General features: G+C 34.7%; 1 protein-coding gene across 2 annotated transcripts in view; it reads right to left on the bottom strand.

Annotated features, from left to right (window-relative positions):
* Positions 1–27,221, bottom strand: part of LOC124631595 — a 194,735-nt gene extending 167,514 nt beyond the window's left edge. Inside the window, exon 1 of one of the 2 annotated variants that reach the window (XM_047166034.1) lies at positions 26,741–27,221. In XM_047166034.1, coding sequence (XP_047021990.1) covers positions 26,741–26,837 — 97 coding nt within the window. In that variant the 5' untranslated portion in view covers positions 26,838–27,221. The remainder of the gene's footprint in view (positions 1–26,740) is intronic. The other variant, XM_047166035.1, reaches the window with a different exon arrangement.
* Between the last annotated feature and the right edge of the window lie 205 nt (positions 27,222–27,426).

The raw sequence follows: 27,426 nt of genomic DNA, 5'->3' as shown, positions 1-27,426 counted from the left end.
AGATAAAAAAGTTAGAAAATTAATTGTTATATAAGTATTATTTTGTGCAGAGAACTTGCCCCACAACAATTTATTTACTCCTCCAGAAATGAAATAGGTATCTAGGAACCATTAAACGGAGACTCGATGAAAAATCATTTTTATTCACCACGGGTCTAAAATACCCCCATGGTGTAATTTAAGTATCAACTTATGGCATTGTGTTAGTTCGTCTACTAGCCACTATGGCATCACAAGCACGAAAATTCGTTCTATTTGTTCTAGAACCGTGCTGCGATGACTCTTGTTATTTTCGATGTTACCACATTACGAAATTCACCAAGAAAAATGGGAATTAAAATTATAGGGACAGTGTTTATCAAATTAGAGTTTTCACAACTGTATCATAACGGCGCATCCACTAAATAAGTAGCAGACTTTATGTGAGTCGGATGTTGCTCTGAAAGGTACAAAAAAATGGTGTAAAGGTACATTCAAAAAGTATGTACGGCAAGAGAGATATACCTATGTAAAACATTACTGATCTATTCTAATATTATAAAGCGGAAAACTTTTGTTTGTTTGTTTGGTTGTAATGGATAAACTCAAAAACTACTGGACCGATTTTAAATATTCTTTCACCATTAGAGAGCTATATTATCTGCGAGTAACATAGGCTATATTTTATCCCGGTGCGGGCAGTAGCTCCCACGGTACGCGGGTGAAACCGCGGGAAAACGGCTAGTGATGAATATAAATAAATCTACATAGTTAGAGTTATGATTAATTTTAAGATAATTGCAGCTTTTTTAAATAAGACCTTTTTTTAAGAATGGGTGATTGCATTTTCGATGTCTGGTAGCACTTAATTTTGTAACGGGTCTCTCTGTCTTGATGAACACAATTTTACTTCAAATATACGTAAGTCGACTACTTACCGAAAGATGGTGTTTTTATAATATTACATTTTCATGATAATATATCATATGTTTTGGTTTGTAAATAATCTATAAAAAAACTTGTAGGATGCAAGGAAAAATGAAGCTGCTTTTTAAGGCAAAAATTGGTACCAATAATATACATTGATACAAGATTGATACGAAAATAATACAAATTCACTTAGAGGTTCTAGAAATGCAGCTATTCGAAGACAGATGTCTCTAGCAAAAAATATGTTTTAAGGTGATCTTCACACTGCCCCGCATCACGCTGCATCTTGCGTGTCGACGCACCTACGCGCGTTCCTGCGGGAGTGCAGATCTGCATCATCGTGCGGGTTTTTCGCGCACTCACGCGATTCACGCATGGCGGCTCTCATCGAGTTCCATTTTCAAATATACACGTCACGCCCATTCAAAATCACGCGCGTCAATGCGGGATTCGGTGTGCCATACCATGCGTTTCGCCCCGCACCTACGCGCGGGGGTGCGTGTTTCTCTGCATGTATGTGCGTGATCCGCATGAACGCGCGTGGATGCATTTTCAGTGTGTTGGACTATGCGTGTTTTCCATACAAACGAAGATATTTACAAGCAACGGAAAAAAACGCATCCACGCACTACGCTGCATCATGCGGGGCAGTGTGATAATCGCCTAAAGCTAAAATATTACTTACACGTGAAATGTTATCCTATGGTATGTTTGAGTTTGGATCCTGAGCAATTTCTACAATTAATGATGGCGCATTTCATCGTTTTAATCGAGTAACAAATAAAATCTGTTGAAATTGTGGTAAAAATACAACCATGACAAGATGTCAGTTTGATGTAAAGGACGGTATATGGGCGGTGTCCAGCCACGCCTGCCGTGACGTAGTCGTGACGTATTTGACCTACCTGAAGGCGCGTGACCTACCTGCGTTAGGGCATCTCCGCTAGTCTTTTCTCCTTCGTGGTCTAGACCATGGAAATCGAGTACAAAAGCGGCTAATTCGCCTTCGCTCAATACATTGTCTCATCACGTGATGCGGAAACGATATTTAAATAAATGCCAGGTGAAATCTGATAGACACTGATTTTGTATCCATTTACTTATAGATTTTTTGTTACACACAAATCTTAGCATACCTATTAGATATCTTTGCGCTATCTCTCTGTAGCTGTATAGATTATGTTAATGTGCAAAATTATAATCTTAACACCGTTATTTGGCTACATAAAAATAATTTAATAATATTATCAACATCTTACATGACACACAATATTAAAATATCAACTAACAAATAGGTAGCAAGGTTATCCAGTACGCTGTGTTTAAAATAAAATTGTGAAATTCGATAATTAATAATCTACTTAGTAAAACTATGGAGTGTGGCATAAAGCCCAGTGACCTCAAAGCGCGCCGAGGTGTTAGTAAGTACATCAGCCATAATATCGCTCTAGTTACCCACAAAAGTGTAATTGTTATGTAAATAGCCGTCTGATATAATGTGTACGTGAGACAGTGGACTTGCACTTTCTAGTAAACTTTCACAGCTATTGTGAATCGCGCCTGACGCAATCGCCGAATGGGTGCTACGTCAGGCGACGTCACGCTTGCAGTGTAGACAGACGGACTGTTTAAACGCAATGACTGCGTGCCCTTGGACTGTCTAGGTTCGCTTTAACAATTATTGTTCAAGTTACGTTTTGTTTGTTAACTTGTTGCGTTTTCCATGCACCTTTATTTGATTATTCGCCCACATTTTAAACATAGTAAAGTGTAAAATGATTCTTTTAAGTCCAGTTTTATGTCACGCAAGGGTCAAGATTAACGAGTGAATTCTTTACTAAGTAAACGTGGTCCATTATTCTGATAACCAAAGACAACACCTAATGAAGAGCCATGTAACACAGAAACACATAACACAGTATTTAAAATAGACCATTAACACAGTTGTGGTACAAAATCTTTATTACATAAATGTTAGAAGCAGGTTTCTCTACGGATGAATGACATCGCGGAATTTGGAAGGCTCAGAATCAATGACAACATTTGTTAACACTTTAATGCAGCTGCACTAGGCTACCAAGGTTCTATTCATAATAATTAACAATATTACGTATTAATTATTATTTATGTTGCCTTGTTCTGTTACAATGTTATTTCCAAGTATTTTTATTAGTTGTTGTACAAGCTACAAGCTCCTTGTGTGGGTTCTAAGAATTGTTATAAAAACAATAAAAGTTTTCTTATTTTCCTGGTGACTACAGATCATGTATCGGCGATATATTATCTACTATTGCATCTGGACAACCGAAACTAGTAGTTCACCTTCAGAGAATACATGCCCTACTGTTTGCTGTCGTTCTTGCGCGTGATCTCTCGCCAGGTGTATCGGATTGGATAGATAGAGTAGAAGAAAACGTCTTGACCATTAAATCTCCCCTAAAATACGTGATTTGAATCAGTGAACGTTATCATACCATTACATTAGCTACCCAAATGCCCATTAGAAATCAATTATTATCAAAATACACTTAATGTTAATAAAAAATACACCTGCTTGAGAACGACATACAGTTTTTATTTAAATATAGGTAGTTGTTTTTCCTAGAAACACACATGTTCATTGCTGCGTGAGAACATGAGGTAACTAGAGTAAAAACTCACTTAGTACGTTTCCCACCGTAACACCTATCTCAAAGTTTTTCTTTCTTATATAATTTGTAAGTCAATAGGCCGCATTTGTTTTCCGACTAGACGCCCATGCCATGGATTATGATTTTTACAGAAAGCGATGTGCACAATTGCCAGGTACTCGTGAGTAAATACAATAGCGCACTGAAAGGACGGCATCACTAACGTTCAAGTTCCTGTGGTATCATTCTCATCACAGCGTTGTCGTACAAAGCAAGCTCTCTGGCGATTATCTTCTCCTGTACCAATACTAACCTTCGCAATCTCGATGTTATGACGCTTTAGCCGTGTTCTCACTGTGTCGATACGTGTTATTAGTGTATATGGATGGAAGTCGGCCGTCTATGCACATTTTCCCACGATGAATTTATAAACAGAAGGAAATAGTAATGTTTTATACGCTACGTACGTTCTCGTAGGTGCTCGATAAGCCAAACATTGTAATGATTCAAGATCGACATTATTTGCCTTTTGTCTCTGGTGTCAATCAGAAACCTACAGCTGGTTAATAATATTTTATCATCGTTATATAAATAAATATCATAATTTTTCCATCCACTCTCCACAAAATCCTTTACATGGCCCTTTTCCCATAGTTCCTCTAACTAAAGCAAAGCTTATACGAAGTTCCAAGATTATGTTCCTGAGAGTACGTAATGTTATCTGCAGCCATGTCCGGTGGGCCTGTATAAAGAAGTGCACACATCAACCAAGAAAATCAAGAGATTATACATATATCAGATGAGATACAATGCAGATAAAATATTGATAGTTTTATCTGTAAGACGAGAAATGTATTTCTCCTAAACCGCTTCAAAAGTTTGTCACGTTATTTTAAATGATCATGTTTTTTAATAGTTTTAAAAATAATTAAATAGTTGGTGAATAGGTATCAATATTTGTTGCACCTTTCACGCTAAATAACGTTCACACAAAGTCATGTCGTTTATGACAACGATGTGTTCCACCGATTGATCCGAGAGAAAATATGAAAAAGTCTAGTGTGTAAATATTAGTATTGATAATATACTAATATTTTAATTATCTTAGGAAATGATGAGTCTAGTGTGGAAATATTTATATTAATATTGATACTTTAATTATCTTGGGAAATGATGAATGTACATTTTCCTTAACAAATCCGCTATCTTCCCCGTTGCGTATAGGAATCTCGTCTTACTAGTTGAGGTTACTGGGTATCGTAAGCTCGCATTATCTAATTATTGTGATGTACTCGGGGATATTTTCGCGTACATTTACTGAGCAATTCCAGTTCCCTTCACTTCTAAAATTTGTTTGTTGGTATGTTTGTCACCGTAGTGACAAACATTTCAACATTATGATTTTATTTTGTTTAGCTAGGGTAAAATAGACGCATAATTATTAAATCTAATAATCCCAATAAAACATTTTATTTAGTAGAACTCGTTAAAACTATCATTTTCAATATTCTCAGAAGACATTAAAAATATTTCTCAAATACTGAAACAGCAACATCTTTTTGTATTTCTGCGTCTTCAAAACGCCATAAATAGGTACTAGAATTTATTTACTGTCTAGTGGAATCAGTTATTAAGACTACGTCATTATTCTACTGAAAAGGCACCTGATGCGGTATTCAAAGGACTTATGCGTACGTAGGCAATGTTATAAAAACATTCAATAACTTGAACGACGTTGCTTATTCTCCAACAAAGGGAAACTGCGTCTTATGTTGGCTGTTTTTTTCCTTTTCTGTAGGACTACTAAGGCTTGGTGTGGCTACTATAGCAAGGTATATTTCAGTTCTTCAATAAATTTATACAGTCTTTTTTACTTCTCTTTCATCACTGACATTCAATATCATTTAAAAATCACTGCTTATTCATACTTGACCGATCCTCCCGTAAGAGTAGGCTCACACTACAAACTTTTAGTCGGCCAATAGTTTGTATGGGTTCATTAATAAGTATGCAGATGCATGGTAGTATCTACGCAAATTACAAAGATCAGGTATTATGACGGTATCAAACAGTCTAAAAACTTTGATTGAATTCACGTCTTTTTTTCAACCATCGGGCCAACTGTCTGCAATGTGGTACGGTTTTAAGGCTTGGTGGATTTCAGTTCTTTATTAAGAATTTTAATTTTATTACCTCACTTTTTTCCTTCATAACTGACATTCAACACCACTTTAAAAAATATTGATTTGAAAAGCCTCTGGGTATTTTATACTAAACGCGTCTTCATGCCGGACCGATCCTCTCCTAACAATCTTTCAATTAACAACAACTACTGCAAATATCTAATAAACTTTACGGCAGAATTTACGTGTATCTAACCCGTAACTACTCGATATTTATTGGTAATGAAATTTAATAACGGTGCATTAGAAAAGTATGAAAGCGAAATGCATAGTACATCAAGAACCTACTTAATGTCTCGGTGATCAAAACATTACGAGGTATCGAAAGGTTTATGTGACATATTTTCCAGAATAAAAGCTTGTGTTTACTTTCATTTGTATAATATTTCAAAGCTAATGATTGAAGATTGAATGAACGTATAAAGAGACATTTACGGCTTAGCTACGCTGAATGTATGGTAAGTATATTTGTTTGTCGATACTTACTATCTTTGGTAGAAGAAAGCCACTAACTTCCTTGTGGAGACTTTACAAGGCGTGGTGCTTTATCTTATTTTATCCCTAATGCATTAATTATTGCTGTTAACAAATCTTTCACTACGGTTTTAAAGATTTGTTAAGTTTTCTCTGTCATAACGTAGGTAAATCCTATGCCATTTAGCGCCCAATATACAGGCTTTACCTAGTTTGGGGCTAATGATAACAGAAAATGTACATTTTTGGAATTAAAATTTCTTATTCTTATTATTTTGTAAATCACCCTTAAAAAGCTAAAGTTATGAAATATCAGTAAATACCTAATTGGCTTTGGAGTAATAGTAGGTAGGTGTTAAAATTTTGGAATATTGTGCAAAACCAGTTTTACCCTAAAATGGCATTTTAGCACTTTAAAACAAAAGCTCGCTAATTGTATGCATTAGTGTCGATAGATTTAATTAAATTAATCTTAGTAGGAGTAGAATGTCGACATAAGCATATTCACTAAGTATTTACGAAATGTCTTCTTTATTCGTTTTATTTCATCATCAATTATTTTTTTGCCATTAAATTATTGGTCTTGGCCTGTAGTAGGTTGCAGACCATATTTGTATAAGTTTCTATAGTTATGAACCTTTTCCAGAATTTGTCCTTGCTGGGCCATGTGTCTCATATTTTTCTACAATAAGGGGTAGCTTTATTCTATCTGTCCTTATTATTTTCCTCTTCATTTCAAAACCGGTATTTACCTACTTTAATATTATAAAATATACAAACCAAAGAATAAAGGTATTTCTTAATAAATTAATTACTTAAATCTTTTTAATACAATCAATCAAGTATAATAGTCGTACTTTTATACAAATTACTCACAATTATAAGAAGAATTAAAACTATGCAAGAAGAAACACGCATAGTGTACTGAATAAAAACACGTGTAAGACATAAAAACAACGCATTTAAAGTATAAAAAATAAAGCAAAAAAATATGTCATCAATGTTCACAAGACTGTAATTATTTTATACATCATTTTTCAATTTTTTTTTTCTTTAAAAAGGACTAGAATAAGTAGTCCCTCACTACTACTAACTTTATAGTTTATTGTAAATATTATTTTTTTTGAACCCTCTGAATAAGGGCAAAAACAAATTAAACTAAAAATTACCTAAGTATTGCGAAATCAATAAGAAATTCCATAAGCTTCTAGTCGTGTGTGACTAAAGAATTTACAATCAAGAAACAATAGGACATGGTATCGCAAACAATACTAATTTACTGCGTAATCACATAAAATAGTTATTGCAAAAACAGAAGTATGTCTGTTCACTTAGGTTTGTTATCGTGGATTTATGCTTTATTAATTATATGCCTATTATTTATTATCAGTTTTGAATATACCAAATTAATGTGTTCCGCCTATTAAGTCATACTAAGAGTGCTTTCAAACCGGAGAATTTTTTTGAGTTACTCAAACATATTTATTATGAACCTATAGTTGTCTATTCCCAACATAGTTGAAACTGACAATGAGCCAAACTGGAAGCCGACCCAAAGATAGTTGGGAAAAATTATAAATTTAAAAAAACCCCCGACCCAAAAAAAAGTACGCATTTATTATGACAAAGGTTTAAAACGCTAAACCCTATAAAAAGCAAAAAATAGCTTTTAACACTACGTAAGTACCAACTAAAGCATGTTAGACTAAACTAAATTTTGTCGTGTCGTATTGGCAACGTTTATCATATTGGCAACTACGTAGAACTTACCGTTCTTATAATGATGATATATGTGATCAGAAAATGCACTGCGAAACGCTCTTTTGAAAACGTATGCTTGCGTATATCTAAATTGCACAACATAGCAACCGACAAGTTTGAGTATGAATCCAAAAAAACTAAATAAAAAGAATTCGCTAATTCGGCATCAATTTACTGAAAACTGGCATGTACCGTTGCATTACTTCAGCAATTAATAAAGCACGTCACAGTTGCATCAAACTGGCAAATCGTGTGAAACTCGTTAATTGGGCCTATATCTAACTTCGATTACCTTTAATTAGATACTATCTAATTATAGTAATTATAACGATTGGTAAAAAATCGTCTTTTTTAGTGTAAAAAGCTCTTGTTTTATTAAAACTCTTCATTTTTATCGTAACGTGTGACAGATGGAGCTCGCCTACCGAGCAATTCGAATATTCCTTTAAATCATTTTTTAATATTAACATGACACGCGCAAGGTTTAAGAAGATAGAGCCAGTTCATATTCCTTTCCAAAACTTCTACACACATTAACCAAACACCACTAAATAGTCTTCATTATTAAATTGAGTAGGAAGGCAACATTAACCAGCGTTTTAATGACACCAAACTATCCTATGTTGTTTGTTCGGAATTTTACTTAAATCAGCAAGAGAAAACACGTAGACAGCGCATACCGTTTTTACGCAATTACAAGTGATTGAAGACCAAACACGCTTGCCTAGATTTCTATCTGCTGACATGACTGAGTTGTATGGCCCGAGTGGAGCTAAGCAGTCGGCCTACTAATTTTAATGAACACATAAAAAAGTGAACGAGCTTGGTAAACGAGATTCGCTTGTTACACTATGCTGTTTAACATTGTAATTTTCTTTGCACTTCTCCTAATTAAAATGATGTAAAAACAAGGCGATGGAAATGATTAGTTGTCGCACGAGACTTGTGAGACTTGTATGTAAGTTGGTTATTAAACACACTTTTTCTAGAAATCCTTTAAATTATTATCGATAGCTCTTTCGAAAACTTATTCGCCAGTAATGTTTGGTTAACGCTCGCTTATTTCTGTTTTGTCATTCGTGATATTAAAATTCATACCAAGATGTTTGTTATGAAAAAAACATTTTTACAGATGGCTTTTCAAGTATGCTAGTAATTTGCGATTTTCCTATACAAATTGTTTATTGTATACCATCTGCTAAAATTGTGGATACCGTTGCCATATTATTTATCTTTAAGATAGACACTTCAATTGAGTATTATCAATAACTCGGTTTCCACTTATTTGTCGTAAAAATCTTCAGTACCTTACTAGACTCAGAACTCAGACTGAATGTGGAACAACTGACAACTCATATAGATATTCCATTAGCAAAACACGTGCTCAGCCTTTATTGAACCAATCACCTGTTTGCTTATGGCATCGAGGACACAACGTCTCATTGAGAGTAGGTAGAAGGTTTCATACTTTCTTCCCAAACACTATGACATTGGTTGGCACACAAGCCTTGCTATTTATCCAACTATATATGCTACAGCTTAAATGCGGGTCATTAACACAAACGACGGCGTGGCGCATTGCAATAGTAGTGATTGCTACACACGAGTACAACGCAGGCGCAGGTACAGTAAGCATCGTTAGACATTGAACACCGACGCGAATCGATTGTTGAATTTATTTGTTTTCTTTTTTTATAGCATTGAATGTGTCAGATTTTATTGGTGCGTGAATTTGAAGACCGCTATATCTTGTAAACTTCTACTACGTTATAAGTAGATATGACGAAGACTACGTCGATACGACGAAATGTGTGTGTCATATAGGAGGATATCCGAGTAGCTGACTGACACAGTTAACTATCAGAACTACCTAAAATATTAATTGTAACAATAATGAGTGCAAATGCACTTGAATTGTTTTGGTAAATAGTTGCGCCTACCAAAGTAAACAAAGCCCCGATATGGTATAAACCCGAGCGCTTGTTCATACCTAGTGTATAATGCATGCCAGCAAACAATATAATACCTATGTATATGGTAAAGTCTTCCAGAAGGAGGTCAATAATATTTCGAGCAAGGAGTCGTTTTTGTAAAATTAAAATTATCAGTATCATCAAAGGCTTTAGATACATTTGCGCTACTCTTTCATTAAAACCATTAGATCAAACTTTTATATACCATGGCGGTGAGAAAAGTTTTGGACGTTCTGCACAGTCACAAATTAATCGGACGATTAAGTATCATTGCCATCTGATGTAATATTACTTCCTGCTTAACTTCGGTCAAGTTACTCGAAATGCCTTTCTACTCGGGTTAGGTCACTTACGTAATTTCTTTTTGCATACAAAATATCATTGAGTTCAAATTATACTCGAATGTTTTTATTGTAGCTTTTATGGTTGCAAAATAAAAACTGCTATATTCATGACATTTATCAATCATATCATCAAATTAACGTCAATCATTAAGTTTTATATGTAATGGATACGGTTTATTCTTTCAATTTAATAATATAATTTATTTCGTTATATTTCATTGGCAAAAACACCCGGATTTTGTAATAAATACGTGTTAGGATTAATTTTAGTCTAAAATTAAAATTATCTTAGATTGATACGAACTTTATATCTAGAACAAAAAGTATAATCCACGTGTCCAATTTCAGTAAAAACTTGTCCGCCTTGCAGCTAAAACAAAAATGTCAATCATCACTTTAAGAATCAGAGACAGACTATTTGCTTATTTAAAATAAATAAACAACTACTTATCTTTAAATTATTTGATATTTAAACTGGCATAATAAAGATAATTATAATAGTTGCTGGTCATCTTATACTCTCTCATAATTTTAATGTTTGGCATTTGATACGCCACTTCTTCTTTTCAGCAAAAACACAAGAAGTGGTGAAGGGTTCGCGTTTTGGGAGCAGTCTTTGTTTTTGATGTTCGAAATGTGCTGATTGATGAGCCTTATTTAAATAAACGTTGTTTTAATTTAATAATATAGCAGCAGAATGACTCATTACCTAATAGGTAAAAAAGAGCCGCATTAGATCCCTACATTCAGTAAATCTAAAGTAGGTAATATTTTTTTTCCTATTCAATCAAAGCGGATACACAAAGTTTTGGTTAGACACATCCATTAACACTACTGTCACATAGAAAACAATCGATAGTCACCCATAATACAATTATAATATTTTTATAAGTCACACAACGTTTATATTAGCCGATCAAATAAGTTTTGTAACAGACATAGTGTATCATGAACGCACGTTATGTCTACAACTATTTTATGTTTTCTAAACATTGCTTGGAATCTGGCATCGGTACGCAATAGTCATGTAGATTGGTTAGTCAGATATGTTGCGGTTTTCACATTTCTGCTTATGATATTTTCTTGAAAACATGTACGTTAATTTGTACCAATTGATCAAGCAGTAGCTTCTGTAGATAAATGTTCGAGCATAGATATCTTCACTTCATAATTATTATAAGTTTCTAATAATATGCTTACCGATACAAAGGATAGACATGAATAAAATATTTCGTAATATCTCCCATCTTAGTTTGATCGACTTAAAATCCAATAAGTCCAAAAAGTTTTGCAAATCCGTGAACTTTCGCATTTGGACCATTTTGGCTTCACACGAATAGTAAACACAGCTCTAAAATAAACACTGAATATCAAGTATTGCGTGTTTATCACCTATTTGGTTACGCCACAAATCACACCTTTTATGCTATTAAGCTTAGATCACTAACCCCATTAGCCATATTGATACTTATACAAAACAATATGGTAATGTTTTTGTTTTTGGACGCAAATATTTAGGTGTATTAGAACAATCTGGAAATCTAGTAGTAACGTTGAAAATACGGTACAAACGGTACTCGTAGGTCTTACTGGCAAATTGCCTATGGCCTAGATATATTACGTGGATGTGTGACTGCCTCTTAGATTTAGTGATCGCATGCAGCCATGCAAGGAATTTCAAGTTAGAATAACAAGTTAGACAAAATTTTATTGCATTTTTTCGTTGGCAATCAGAATTGGTTCTAACGGATAAGTAAAATGATATAGGTACTTGCAGTTGGTAAATAAATCATTTATTACCTTCAGAAATTATAACACTTTCAACCTCTATTTAACCCTTCGAGGAAAACAGGTTGGTTACGTCATCCCAATTTTGTGGGTATCACTTTACTTCGCTCCGCTTACAAGATATTTTAATGCAATTCATTCAAGGAAAAACAACATAACAATTTAGATATTAAATCATTTGATTAATAATATAATTTGACACGTTTACTGATACTGTTTAAGAAGGTGTTCTGATCGAATTAAGCCAATGTCCTTTATGATCAAATAAGGTGTAACAAGTTGTTCGAACGATCACTGTTGGACTCCCATGACCCACATAACATTTGTTAAGCAATCTAACATTGGCCTTCTATTGGTTCAATAACCGCACAGACCATAAGCGTAAACCCATTAGTTTAAACTTATTTGTTTAATTTCAGTAACAATAAAATTAATTGAATACTGAAAATAATTTATTTTCCATTTCCAATTAAAAACTAATAATAATGTCATATATTTTTCTATACTTAGGTTAGTTTACAATATTAGATGCATATAACAATAAAATTAAAATGAACCTAAATTGATAAATCAACTTTTTACTACAACCTAAATATCAAATGCAAGATGGGAAGACCCATTTTTTTGGGTTTTTCGGAATTAACCATCCTAACATGTGCATCAAAATTTATTATGATATTTTACATCAATTTCGATAACCATAAATAATATTAAAATGTTTTATCACAAAATTGCAACAGTAATTTTCAAGATCTGCATTTAATTGCTCAAAAATTGATTGTAAGTAAAATTCGACTTTTCCTTTAAGTCGTATATGTTGTAGATACGAATACGTATCTAACTAATATTTACTTAAGTTTTGTACTCAAAATTAGGCACGTTTATGTCAAGGCATGGTGATTACGGTAATCACTGCATATTGTAGTGATAAGTTCAACAAAAGATACTTTTGTCTAGAACTGGGACAAACACTAAATGCAGTTGCATAATTTGTTCTCTACGTGCGCGAAACAGTTGACATTCGTTATTTAAATTATTGTTATATATTATTGATTTATTGAATTGTACGAAAAACAAAATAGTTCAACCTAATTCAAATACTAAACCTTGATTTTATAAAACAATACATTAAAATATATATTTCACAGATTTAATTCCACTCTCTGTTTTTATTATGGACTCTTAAAAACCAAGAAACTGTTTTTACAGATCAAAAAAATGCTTAGTCGATCTAAATGCAAATAAGCATGGTTATCTCTTCATTGTTAACTAATGCTATTATCACTCACTTCCTTTTTCCTACACGGGTTGTCACGCGGAAGTTTGAGGGCTGAGGGCGTTTAAAGAAGTTTTTACAATGACAAGAATTGTAGAAGAGTTTATTTCGTTTACAAACTTATTGACTGAACCTCATCATCTTTCTACAATTATCTGTTTCGTTACGTAGCTATGGCAACTGTTTTAAACAACCATGCAGTACTGAGAACATTTATGATCCATTTCAAACAACAAAAGGGGGAAAGGTTAACTTGAAAATGTAATTTTTTGCACAGATCAAGATAATATAGTTTCTGCCGAATTCTGCCTTGAATTTTCGCTTATTCTGAGATGATGTCTGCAAATTGTCAATTTCAAAACATTCGAAAGTTAACCGTCGTATTTATTATAAACACCAATCCAAACTTTCTGAAGTCAGTAACCTATAATTTTCACAAACGCCCATCTATAACGCGACAATTGAGTTCGCGGGACCGCAAGCTAGCGGTGACGAGTGTGTGCAGCCAATTATTACAATTTGTGGACGATCCGGTAACTGGGTAAGACCATCTACGGCTCAGATTACCGGTTTCATGAACGCTTAAGTTTGTTTAGTCAATTTATTTGCGAGGCGGAACTGATTTCTTTTTGCAATTTACAATAAACGAATGTCGAGAATGCTCGCGTCTCGTTAATGGGTGTTTGTTTTGTGGCGGTCTTATGTGGGGTTCTTGGTTATCTAATTGATAGATAGCATTGCAATACTCAATTGCAAGTTGAATCGTAAAACCGCGTGATATAACCGTCTATTAGAACTGAAAGACAGTTTTATTGCCACAGCCCAGTTCTTAGATACTTACTGTACAAATTACCTCAGTGCGTAATCCCCGACTAGGCGGCCATATTTATCTAATTACGTTTTCAATTTTAATCAACAACACGAGCCCGCCTACACGGCTAGTTAACCAATTGCTTCATAAATTCATACAAAGTGCAAAGGTCAAGTACGATGAACTCACAATAATTTGTCAGCTCCCACCGGCGCGGGCGCAACGCCGCCGCCGATCAGATCAAGCCGACATCCTAAATGTTCGCAAATTTCCACTTCCTTCCAAGTGGTAAATTGGGGTACTTATGTGATGATTGTATTGCATTCGAATGAAAAAGTTCCGCTCGTTATTAATGAAGGAAATTACGTATGTTCACATATTACTGCTTATTTTCGGCAGTTGTATAGTTCTATAATACCCACAAGACTCTGAAAGCTCTGTTTCTGTTCAACGTAAAGAACACTCGTAATTTACACAAGCAAAAAGCCCAGCTAATATTCCAAGCAGCGCTATCACATTTCAGTCTCAGGAAAGCCCCAAAGAAAACTCCTAGTTCCCACGTCTAAAAGGACCATGGGCAAAAATGTATGAAGCCTGGGCTCACCCACCAACAGAGATGAGACTACTTTGAATATACTTGTAAAGCACTAAATATAAAGATTTAAACTCATTTTTGCGAAGAATCCATGGGGTTATTTTGCTATAAATATTTTTCTCCGACCATAAATAAACTAATATTCTGCAAAAAGTAGTGCTGTTATGGCAGTGTAGGTTTTGTTATTGAACACCTTTAACTAGTTTTAATTCCAGGTTTAATGTATACATAAAAAATAAAACAGCTGCTAACAGTTAAAATTATTTTTGTTAACATTTCAATCAATATTAATAATAATGTCGTCTAAATATCCTGCCGGTGGATTAAATTGTGAGTGCCTGCCTCACCCTAGATACCATATTATTGAAATGATATGAGCACAACTTCCTACTGAGCGTCTACCTGTTAGACACGAGCAGTAATACTGAGCGATGGCATCTCGACCCATTTCGTTTCTGTTAACCAGAATGTACTTATACCTACGTAATATGTAAACCTATTTAGGTGCGTATCTTTTTTTTGCCATGGAATTGAAGGTAGTGCCCATAGTAACAATTTTAGTACAAACAAAAACCTTCACAACGGCATATGCTATAACTCTGTTGGACAATGAGCCCAATTTGACTCATGGTCCTTTAAAACAAAGTGGCAACAGAACAAATTGCACTAGGAATTCTAATAAGCCGGCTGTCACGTTTTACATGTGCCTTACAATGATATAAAGATATTCTGTTCTCCCTAGAAGGGAACATAACGTGGCCACGAAGCATCTTCAGCATACTAAGTGATAAAATGCAAAGCGTTATTTGCTTTGATATCATCCAGGCGCATTGAAAAGATTTAGATCTGTTTTGCTAGAATACTGAGCAGTGTTACTATTTCTTAGTTACATGTTGACTTATGATACTTTCTGGCAGTGCTTGTTTCAACGATAACTTTATATGGTACATAAAATAAAACCATTGTTTTGTTATATGAGTATGAAAATTGTCTTGGCAGACTTTCTTCATAAATAATATATATACCTAATCGATCACAAAATAAAAGCTTTAAATGATCTAATACTGAGACGGTCGAAACGCACCTTTGCATGCTAATTGCCTATAATTTAATTAGGATAGAATTGTATCTCACAAGCATCGTTATTTGTCTTAATGAACTGAGGCCAAATTGTATTAGCCTCCACACGTAACTGCAGGTAATTTATTTCTAAAGCCAGAGGCTACATAGGCTCCCAAATCAATAGGGTCGAGGCTGAAAATAATTCTAGAATATTATGAGACCTTCAATAGCCCGAACTTACTTAATCAAACATATAAAATTTGTGTGTTTTGTTTTTAAACGCCATTAACTTACACAATCGTCATATATCTCCAATAATTTATGGGCATGAAACAAGAAATATTAACTAACTTTGAAATGTCAATGCGGTGGTTCACCAACTAAATCCGGTCTTGCCAATAGGCCGAGCAGGTGGTGATTTACAAACTGCCTTAAAAAAGTTATCTTAGAATTACAAAACACCATATATTATGGAAAAAACGACGAATGACGTCAAAGACTATTGATTATAACCTGTCAGACCAGAATAATCGTATTATAAGCCTAATAATTAAGTAAAGAAGCGTGCTATATAGTCATCAAGTTGCATAATAATTAAGACCTACTCAGTTATGCAATTCGCATCGCTTTAATCTCGGTACGGACTACTCCAGTTTTGTTTACGCAGAAACAACGGAAGAACTAACGCTCGCAGCATCAAACAATCAATGTGAACTATACACCGTCAGTTGCAGAATCGTCCGTTAAAGTTTCTTTACATTTATTGCTGACTCTTTCTTTGTCAACGAGATAAAAAGTGTTAGCAATAGATTTAATGAAGCTTTAATTTTAATGGATCTTTGTGCAACTGACGGATAATCAGTCAATGTAATGTAAACCAGCTAGAGCTGAAATTGGTTCCACGTTGTCCGCATCAAATAATAAAATCGTAACAAAAAGCTGCAAGCCTAACGTGCGCATTTTACAATGTTTATGTAACAACTGATGGAAAACTTCGTCGCATTTCGAATTAAATTGTCGAATCGACCCTCGGAAATCGACCATTTTGTAAAATGCATAATCGGTGAAGTCGATTACTCGGGTCTTATTCGCATTGTGACGTGCAGCTCAATTTGTGTTTGTTGATTCTATAGACTGAACTTTGCTCTTGGTTTTTTTGGCGGTCTCATTCAACGTGTAGACAGGTTTATAAAGGTCCATTTCAATAGTTTTTTTTTTTTTTCATTTTGTTTTTATAACGAGTTCATGTCCAGCAATGAAGGTTTGTGTATTTAATAAAAAATATTTTCGGAGTTCGCACAGAATTACTCATACCTCATGAAATGCAATAATTATATTTGAATGGTGATTGAACTATTATTGCTTGAGTTATAATATAGGTACCTCCTTTGCCTATAGAGTAAGTACGTTGCTAACACACAAAGATCACCTTTTCGGTATTAGTGTAGGTACGTAGACATAACAGGGATATCATGTGCATATAACATTCAAAATATAGGTGCAAAAAACAGTGTTCAGGTTTTCCCACTTGCATCAGAGATTAGTTTTTACAAGCTGTCAAAAGTAAACATTGTTGATAGATATATTGTTCACTGAAAGTGTTTCTCAGAATTTAGGCATCAGTGTTATCCTGAAGTTACGTAAACACCTTCATACCTGCCTGTTACGAGCTACAAAAATTCCGACTAGAGAAACATATAAAATACATTTTTCCTCTTAGGGTGCGTCCACATCTGGCGAATGCGCCGCGAATGCGCAGCACGCGAGCCGATCGCGAGCTGTTCGCGAGCTGCGCGCGTGCATTTTTGTTCGTGCGCCGCTTCTGCGCCGCCCGCGCGCAGCTCGCGCGCGACCTAAGCGCCGCACGCGAGCGGCGCGCAGGCGGCGCGCGACGTCTGCCATCTTCGATAGTACTGAGCCAATATACGGAACTGTAAGGGCGAGAACTGATTGCGCGCAGATCGCGCGCCGCTCGCGCGCTCTTTACGAGCCTTGCGTGAGTTGCGCTAAAGAGGCGCACCGAACTATTGCAGTGACTGCACGCGCGCAGCTCGCGGACAGCTCGCGATCGGCTCGCGTGCTGCGCATTCGCGGCGCATTCGCCAGATGTGGACGCACCCTTATATAGATTTTAGCACGTGTTTCATCGAAATATAATATACTAACATCCTTGAAGAGCAGTCAGAGTAAATTACCAAATGTATTTTAATGCTAACGAAAATTGCTGGTAACAGAATTTAAAAACTGGTTTATTAAAGTATTATTAAATGTCGATAAAAACTTGGTATTTAAACGTCATCAATCAAATAAGCAACAGTACAGTAAGATATTAATAATTCATCAATAATGTGAATATCATTGACCACATCCTGTATAAATCATAATGATTTCTTGAATTTTCATTTATTTTCTTTTAAGTGTACCTAAATATTAATTACCTTCCGATAAAACTACCGCTATATACCCAAGAAACAAAATTTGATACTATAAAGGTCCTGAGAACGTTTTGGAGCGTGCTAATTAGTGTTCATGTTAGTACTATAATGGTGTTGTAAACATTTACAAAACCCCAATTAGGCCCTAGTATTATCACGGATTTATTCTATAGAGACTACATAAAGGCTCTCACGGTGATAAGTCAGCTCTTTAGTTGAAATGTAAAAGTATCAAGAAACGCTCTTTAGTACTGAAATGGTGTTGTCTGCAACGTTTATGTAACTAAAAGTGCACTATAAAAGTAACCAAAACATGTCTATAGTGCTATTTTGCACCGTAAACGATTCCAGTTATCTTTTTTATCACACTGGTGACCATTTTGTTTGTGTTGTGATCGTGAATCGTGAGTGTTCTTCAAGAAAACAAAATATATCGGTAAGTTATGCTTTATGTCGTTTGCCATTGTTGCTTAACATAACATACTATAAAACATGCATGGACCGATATGGTCTTACTCTCCCATAACTTGCTCTTGCGAAAATTATTGTATCGATAAAATCATTATGCTGATTTCAAATTTGACAATGCGCCATTATAATTTACGTGTTTTAATTAAATTAAAATTAATAAAATAAGGACTGTTCCCGAATATGGCTGCTATAGTACACATTGGTTTCAGCCGTGCTGCTAATGTGCTATCATGGCCGAAAACAGCAGCCATATTGTTACCGAAAACGAAATAGGGTTCGTTGTCCAAATATAAAATAAACCTTTTTTTGTCATAATGCTGGAAGTAATTGTACGATTGCGTTTGTTTCAGTGCTTTGCCTGCGTCGTAACATACTAAAATTAACGATGGCATATATAATGGACGTGGATTGTTTCCTGAGCAGATATAATTTTTGATTTTGATTTGAACATCAAAATCAACAGGAATCTTGTAAGATTCCTCAGTAGATTTGACTTTATTGGAGTACAGATTTTAATGTTTAATTTTTGATTTATAAAAAAGATATAATTATGTTGTTAAATAAAAAGATGCTTACGCTAATGTCACAATAATTGTGGTATTAGCGTATGCATCTTTTTGTTGATAGTTATTCTCAAGAAGTCGAGATTATGCCCGCCGAAGTGTTTTTTTTTCTATAATTGTTATGTTTTATTTTAATATTACTTATTGTGATGTCGACCGTAAGTGCCCCTATTTTTTCTAGGTTTAGAATATACATACATTCAAATACATCTTGCCATATGATCATGTTTATAATTAATAAACAAATAAGAAACATTAAGTCCTTTTTTTAAAACTCGGAACTAGTTTTCCTTATCATAATGGGAAAAAATACATCATAGAATCGTAAGTTATGCAGACAATTTCACATTTAATTGAATCTACTTTACAATTAACTTTCTGTTTAAGAATGCTATTATATTATGAGGTGCTCTCCCTCTTATATTCTTCATCCTTATTCCTGGCTAGACAAAAAGAAACATTATTGCTACAGCCCTGTTGTGGTACAAAACAAATATTTTGTACAGAACCATGTGCTACAGTGTCGACAGTGTGTCTCCATTTATGAAATACTAGTCATATAATTGATTCTGAAAAGCTGGTATAGATGTAATTAGACCATTAATTATTCATTTTAATCCTTTTATGTCACGCTTTAGTGTCGTATGAGTAACACAGACTCACTAATAGTGCTATTTAGAATGGTTGTGTCTATAGAAGGGTTTTCATGACTTTTACAGAACTAGCCCCGTAGTAATAATGAGGGAGCTTTTAAAAAGCTAAAAGGTTGCATAATAGTTGTGTAAGGTGCTTTCATAGTGCAGATTAATCCTGTAATTATGTTTTTGATACTACTACAAAACTAGTACTATAAAAATCATTTTGACGCATTATTAGTGCAAAATAGATACATGAAAGGGTCGGTAAGGTCTTTAATAGTACTAAATAGTACCATAATCACTTTATACATATCTATTATAGTGCAAAACTTTAACGATTCTTTTGTATGGTCCTGTAAGCGTTCTAAGAGCTTAATTATAGAACTTAAATGCTCTTTATCTTATAGAATCAAAACGCTTTGTTAAAAACCTTTATAGTACAGACAGTCATAATGGTTACCATTACAGGCCTACTATAACACTGATTGGTGACAAAACGCCTTGGTTATAGAAGCTTTTGTTACTTGGGTAACGACATTGAATTATTTACTTAGGTATAGTTCCTTTATTTTTGTTCGTTGTAGCGTAAAAAAACAAAAGATGGTATCAGGAGAGTTCAGTATCAGGGCAAGTAAGGTCATGGTAGCTATGGCTGGCATTAATAGTTTTTTGAACCCAAACACTCTTTGATGTATGGGGTTGCGGTAGGAGTGCCTTGGCCTGTATAACCTGTGGTTCGTGGACCCTAGGTACCTAATAATGCCTACAGGCTATAACGCTATTACCCAGCAATCTCAATTTTCAAGTGTTCATGAAAGTAGTTCTACATCTGCTGCATACATTAACGATTTCCGTAATTGGTACCGTTTAAGTATCCAAGAAGTGATTGTAGCAATTTCCTCATTGCCGATAAATGCGAAAAATTGTTATAAACTAAGGTTCTGTTGGTTTTGAAACTTAAGTTGATTTAAGGGCGACTATTATCGTTATACCTACCGTAACTAAATATAATTTTGATACAGTCTAATCAAGCAAAACTACAAAAGAAAGTGAATCTGTGCATTTTTTTTCCAATTTACGTAAAATGGAATGCACTTGAAACTCTTAAATAAAACCATGTTATTTACGGATACCAACCAACTCAGTGTACATTCTTATCAATCGTAAATATCAATACGAGCGTATACAATTTTTAGTTAACAGTCACGTGTTCAAGCACGCTTCTAAAGATTACTGATGCGTTTTACACGATAACTGAATTTAACTGTGATTTCCGAACTGAATGTAAATATTTCTCGATCAGATTATTTTAATTGGTCCTTTTTTGCTATGGATTTTTTTTTATTTAGCCTATGTTGTCCATCTGCTGGGCAAACCCCCCCCCCCCATAGTTTTCCATTTTTCCCTATCGGTCGCTATTTGTTGTATTGCCCAGTCCTTGAGGAAGCTATCTAAATCTTCTCTCCAGCCTTTCCTTGGTCTTCTTGGTCTTCCTCTTGGTCTCCTTCCATCGCCAGGGATCCATTTTGTTGTAATGTTGGTCGATATGGAATACACACTTTTAATCTTACTTTTTACGTTGATTTTGCCTGTAACCCAGTCTCTGTCGTGTGAAGTCGTGAAGTCTTATGTTTATGAAAAGTCCCGTAACAGGCATTTTCTCATATAGACAAGACAGGCCATCTGTAGGTACATTGCAATTCAACGGTAAAAATGTTGATGATTGTCATAACGTATTTTACTCACAATATTCTTAGTAGATTTTAAAAAAAAATGTTCGCCATTTACCGCAGAATAAATATTATGAATATTAATACAAGAGGTTCTACTACCTAGCTATATAAGGTCGTCAGCATTTCTATCGTACAAAAAGAAAACGAACATTATAATGTTGAGTCTAGACATGAAAACAATGTAAAGCTGGTTTTAGCTCGGTGTAATTTTATTAGGAGTCGTGAGTTAGAACAAACAGGTAAGGTTGAATTAACGTGGTAGAGAAAAAAACAGTTATTATGTTAGTTGCATTTGCTCGACTAATGCATTAGGTTTGAAAATAGGATAAATATATTTTCAAAATAATTGTCGTATTTTTTTTTATTACTTAATAAGACAGTTTTTAAATATTCATATAATTAACAAATACCTAATAAGACTAACTTAATGTCAAATTAAAGTTAAACATAAGCGTGTTAATAAATACGAAAAAGATGATAAACTGTATTACGTACGCATATAGTATTACTACTATTCATATACTTACTACATAAGTACCTACAGACAATTTCCGAAAGGCATTTTCCTCCAAACCGTGCCTAGCTTAGCGGTCTCAATCATCCCCCAAAAAGTTGGACGTGCTGTCTAAACCATGCTTTATATCAAAAACTAAAATCTAAACGTTACCTATGTATGTTTTGAATATTTAGCCTGGCAGCCAAGGTCAGGTTACTTAACTCTAGATTTCTAAACATGATACCTATTAATATAATATAAACTGTAGGTTATATTATATTAATACATATTTTAGTAACAAGAAAAAAAATACGCGGAATGTGTGAAATTGTTACGATAGTACTTATTCCTATTTGTAAATTTTTATGACTAATGGATTAAGATATTTATTAGGTATGCTCTGTATATACAAGTATTTTACATAAACGCAGGCGACTTAATTTGTAGGTAAACTACCGTTACACATCTAGAATGCGTGAAATTAAACTGCAAATAACTTTGTTTGAGTATTTTCCATTATTTTTGGTCACAGCACTATTTACAGAAAAATAATTTACAAAATTAGCTGAACATGTATGGTACTTGTAAAATTTATTTCAGAACATCTTTGAGTCATACATATAACAGTAATAATAAAGCGTAATGATAGTGCAAGTACCATTAGGTACTTAATAATGAAGCAGTTCAAAAAAGCCATATTAATAAATAGGTATAAAATAGTTCTATGCAAAAAGCTTAAGCTAAAACAGCAAACCAAGATTGTCTTGATTAAAAAAAAAACTTATTCTTTAGCAATCATTACTTTGATAAAGAGTCGCCACAGCTATTTATCGTGAACTTCGTTAAAAGCCTCTTAATGACCACTTCAGAACCTGCTTTACAAAGAAACAACACATTATCGGTTCAAATAATTATCCATTTCAATATCATGACACTCGTTTCCTACCCGGATATAAGCCAGACACCGGCAGGATATTATCTAACACACCTTATTATTGCTAAACTTTCTTAATATATTAGGAAATTTGTTAATTAACTAATTAATTATAAGGTGTGCAGATCTGGCTCAATATCAAAGTGTTACTATTGAGAACCAGAGCCTATTATAATTTTGTCTGTCTCGAAGATTTCAATCATTTCTGTCTGGCGGTTGTCTTGATATTTCTTCAAATAACCGTCTCAAGTTTCACTATAGCATATCGACTACATATTGTTCTGTGTCTAATCTCACACAGTCCATTAAAAAAACATTATTAATCTCAAATCTCATTACAAACCAAAATTACTTATCATCACTCATAAGGAAGTTAGGCGAATATTAGCGAACCGTTTCAAAGATTAGAAAGTTAAAATCTATAAGTTGGAGCGAATTGAATCGGTTGCAGAGCAGATGCAGATTAAATTGATACTAGATGGTCAATTGATATGACAAAGCAATTTGTTAGCGAGTCGCCCTAGGAAGAGACATGTTGCAAATTATAAAATTGGTAACTACCTGTTGAAGCGACACGCGTATTCGCTGTAGTTTCGACCTTGGTGACTAATCGAGGCTATTTTAGCGATCCCTCGTATAGGGGAGATCTGTTACCAATTGCCCACTATGTTACGGAGAGGGTTAAGCACGTGATCCAGTAGTGATTTAGAATAACATTCAGCGCATTTTATGCACATAGTTTTAAATAACAGCAAGTACTTATATAAATTAAATGTAACATGACAAGCACTTTCTTTATGAAAATATAAAATATGAATACATCGCTAAATTGGGATTGCTCGTATTATAACCATGTAGGTAATTTTAATGAAGACAAACATACCACCGCAAATGTTTAGTAAATATTATTCAATGTTTTTGTTACATTTGGACACAAAGTAACTCTTTTACGGTGCAACAAAGACATTCCAGTTAACGAAATGTTTCAAAACAGTCACGAATTTATGACTCATTCGAACTATAAACTCTTATTTTATTGAAAGTAATTAGTTGCTGGCGCCCCACTAGGGAAAGACCTGCTAAACTTCCGCGCTAGTGCATAAATGCGAAAGTTTGTAGATTTGTATGTTCGTTCCTCTCGCATACTAAACCTACTGAATGGACTTCGGTAAAAAGTTGACAGTCATATTATAATACATATTGCCTTGTAACGCGTTTGGAACCGCGGGTGGCAGCTAGTGAATGATAAGTAAATTTTACACGCTCATATTAGCATTAGGCCTTAAACAATATATTTATTATGTTTGATACGTTAATTTAATGACTTATTATTCACAATTTGTTGTTAGATCAAACGAAAACACATAAATATAACAGATACGTGAGTAACACAAATAGACAGACATCTGACTTTTTATAAGATAAAGATCCAGTTAAAGGACTTGCTCAATCTAATTGGTCACGGTTGCAGTCAGGTTTATACGCTACGTCTTAATGTTGATAGAGACTGGACAGAGACAATCGGAATAAAATTATAACAAGCATATAATTATCATATCATGAATAAAATAGAAGAATAAGAAAAACTGAGGTGACTAGACGTATCTGTGAAGAATCGAAATATAATAGCTAGTGATGAAGTAATTCCGCTATCGATAATCCTTTGAAGATGTTATGATCTAAGGCAGGTCACGGCGCGGGTTAAGAATTAAGATCGTAAAAAGGAATATAAAGTTCTAACTTAAGCCTGTCACTTGAGGTCTTATGTGAAGATGCTAATCTCTTTAATTATTCATGCAATATTTCTCCTCCACTATATTCCAAGTGTCATAGATAGACGGTATTATATTAACCTTAATGAAACTCTTCACTTAAAATATGTACTTAACACAGTACTAACCTACCTTACCTAAAATGAGCAGCTGTTTTAGGGTTAACGACTTTGAACATTTTCAAATTATTACCAACATTATCAATATGTATCGTTTTACGTACGTTCTTAAGTGAGTTTGAATTTCCAACGGGATTTACAAACTTTGATTTGCATGGATAAGTGTAATTTAGAAACTAATATTTAAATGGAACATAAATGAAGATTCTCTGTCGCAATATGGCAGGAACGAGTAATGCAGGGCATTTGAAACGTTAGAAACAATAATGTATACTGAAGACTAAATGTAAACAAATGTCAAGCCAGCGTCAGAAAATGCCATTCTTGTGAGACGATTGATGTAGGATGCAAGGTAACAAAGAGCGAATCTATTGAATTACCCGTGCCAGCTGAGCATGTCGTCTGATACGATACGATTGTTAGAAATAGGTTAATCTGTTACAGTTTATGCAGACCTTGACGTTGATACATTTGGCTTTTTTAATAATTTGCCTATTTCAATTTCCAGATACACTAAAAATATACTAGAATTGTTCATTACCGCCGCATGTCACAATAAATCAAATCAATTTTAAATTGCGATAATGTTCTGTCAACAAGCCTCATGGCGTGAACTTCTACCATCTAGGAGAATGACAGGTATACTGGTTTCTGGTTTAGTCTAACGTACTTTTTATATTAGAGGATTGTTTACATAGGTATCTTGTTTTTGTTTTCAAATAGTTCGCGAATAGTTATGATACTAACGAACTTAAACTCATTCATCATTGTTCGTTTAACTATAATAAACCAAGGAATCAATAGATAATGCTCTATTCGAAAAGCCGTTCGCCAAGCCAAATAAAAATTTTAATAGTGCACCGAAAGATTGTCCGTCAACATGTACAAGTAGTTTGTAGACTGATAAATATGACGTTATCAATAAGTAAACAAGAACATGCTCGTAATAAATTATTATAAAAGGACGGAATATCTTAAATAGTAAACAACATGTTAAAGACATTACAAAAATGATGAAGTAGAGGATTATTTACACAACTGGTCGGCACATTCAACCAGAAAATAGGCTTCAGAATTTTAAAACAAACGTAACTTGTTGCCTTATTGCCTTCTAATCAAGTAGAGAATTTTGACATTGACTGGGATAAGTATGAACCAAGATTTTTTACTAAGTATTTAAAATTCAAAAGCTGACATCTAGCAATCAGCTTAATTATTCAATCGTCGTCGAGTTGAAAGAGAAAACGTATAACATTTGTTTGTACAAATATTTCGTCCATTTCGCGTCGTCAGGCAGGTTTTAAAGTCGCTCGTCCAAGTGAGTTAACAGAGTGAAAACAGCCCGCAACAGGCAGCTACGTTGCGTGATAACTACACCAAACACCTGCTAGTTATTGCACCGAACCTTGTGTTTCAGTCTATTATCGCACTTAAGTGTGCCCAATTTTTTTATTTTTTCTTATTGTTCACAAAGGTCAAGTACACCTCTTATAGTATTTACTCGCATCGCAATAAACAATCATTTACCTAACGTAATTTCATCATGAACTTACATTTGAATGCTAGCATCTGAACCAGTATCTAAATCAAGGATTTCAACCGCGGCCTATACGTTTCGCTCGTCTCATTTGTTATCATTAGCACTCATCGTTAGCTCTTAAACAAACAATTTCATTGTTACTACCTTTGTTTTGTCATTGTTCTCCAGTGATTGATTTAAAAACCTCATCATCACCATATCTGGGACGATTATTAATATCAGCATCGACGTACCTGTGTCCTGTGCATTTTGTAAATGATGAATGTGATGCAGGTGTGCATAATAATGATGATGGTGTAGGATGCATTCCAGATCGGTGCAATTCAACATTGTCACGGAGCACCGGCCGCGCCGGCAGCCGTCTGCTCACTCACGCTCGGTGCACACTTTCACAAAACAATTCCACTAGCACTACGACACGTATTGCTGTCACATCACGTTATCTCCTTAGACACCGGCAGGGGGATGGCACTCATGGGTCTGGTCCACCTGGAGCGGCGCCAATCGGTCTACACTGTCGGTGTGATCTACCGCTGCATCACGCGCACTTGTTTGTTTCCTAATCCTCCAAATATTCACACGCTATCGCGAAACTCACTCATCACTGTTCGGAATCGCGCGACGTTCAAAGGAGTGGAAGGCGTAATCGATAAGGCGGCCGATTCGATAAGTACGCGAGGTTGTTGCAGTGAGCGGCGTGCGCGCAACACTTGCGGCGTGCTATTGTATACTGAGTGCGGTATGCGAGCGGCTGCCACCTCTCCCGGGCTCCCGGCCTCGACCGCACTTGTCGAGCCCTGGGCTATCATATCGCGCCACCTATTGCCCTCTGGAAAATAATGCAGCGTTCAACGTCCGTTTCTCATTATTATCTCAAATGGAAATGCATTAAAATGGATGTCTCAAACTAAGGCGACGA

Source organism: Helicoverpa zea, chromosome 7 (genome assembly GCF_022581195.2).
Source record: "Helicoverpa zea isolate HzStark_Cry1AcR chromosome 7, ilHelZeax1.1, whole genome shotgun sequence".
Lineage (NCBI taxonomy): Eukaryota > Metazoa > Arthropoda > Insecta > Lepidoptera > Noctuidae > Helicoverpa > Helicoverpa zea.
The sequence above is the reverse complement of the archived record's forward strand: the minus strand, read 5'-3'. Positions and strand labels throughout refer to the sequence as shown.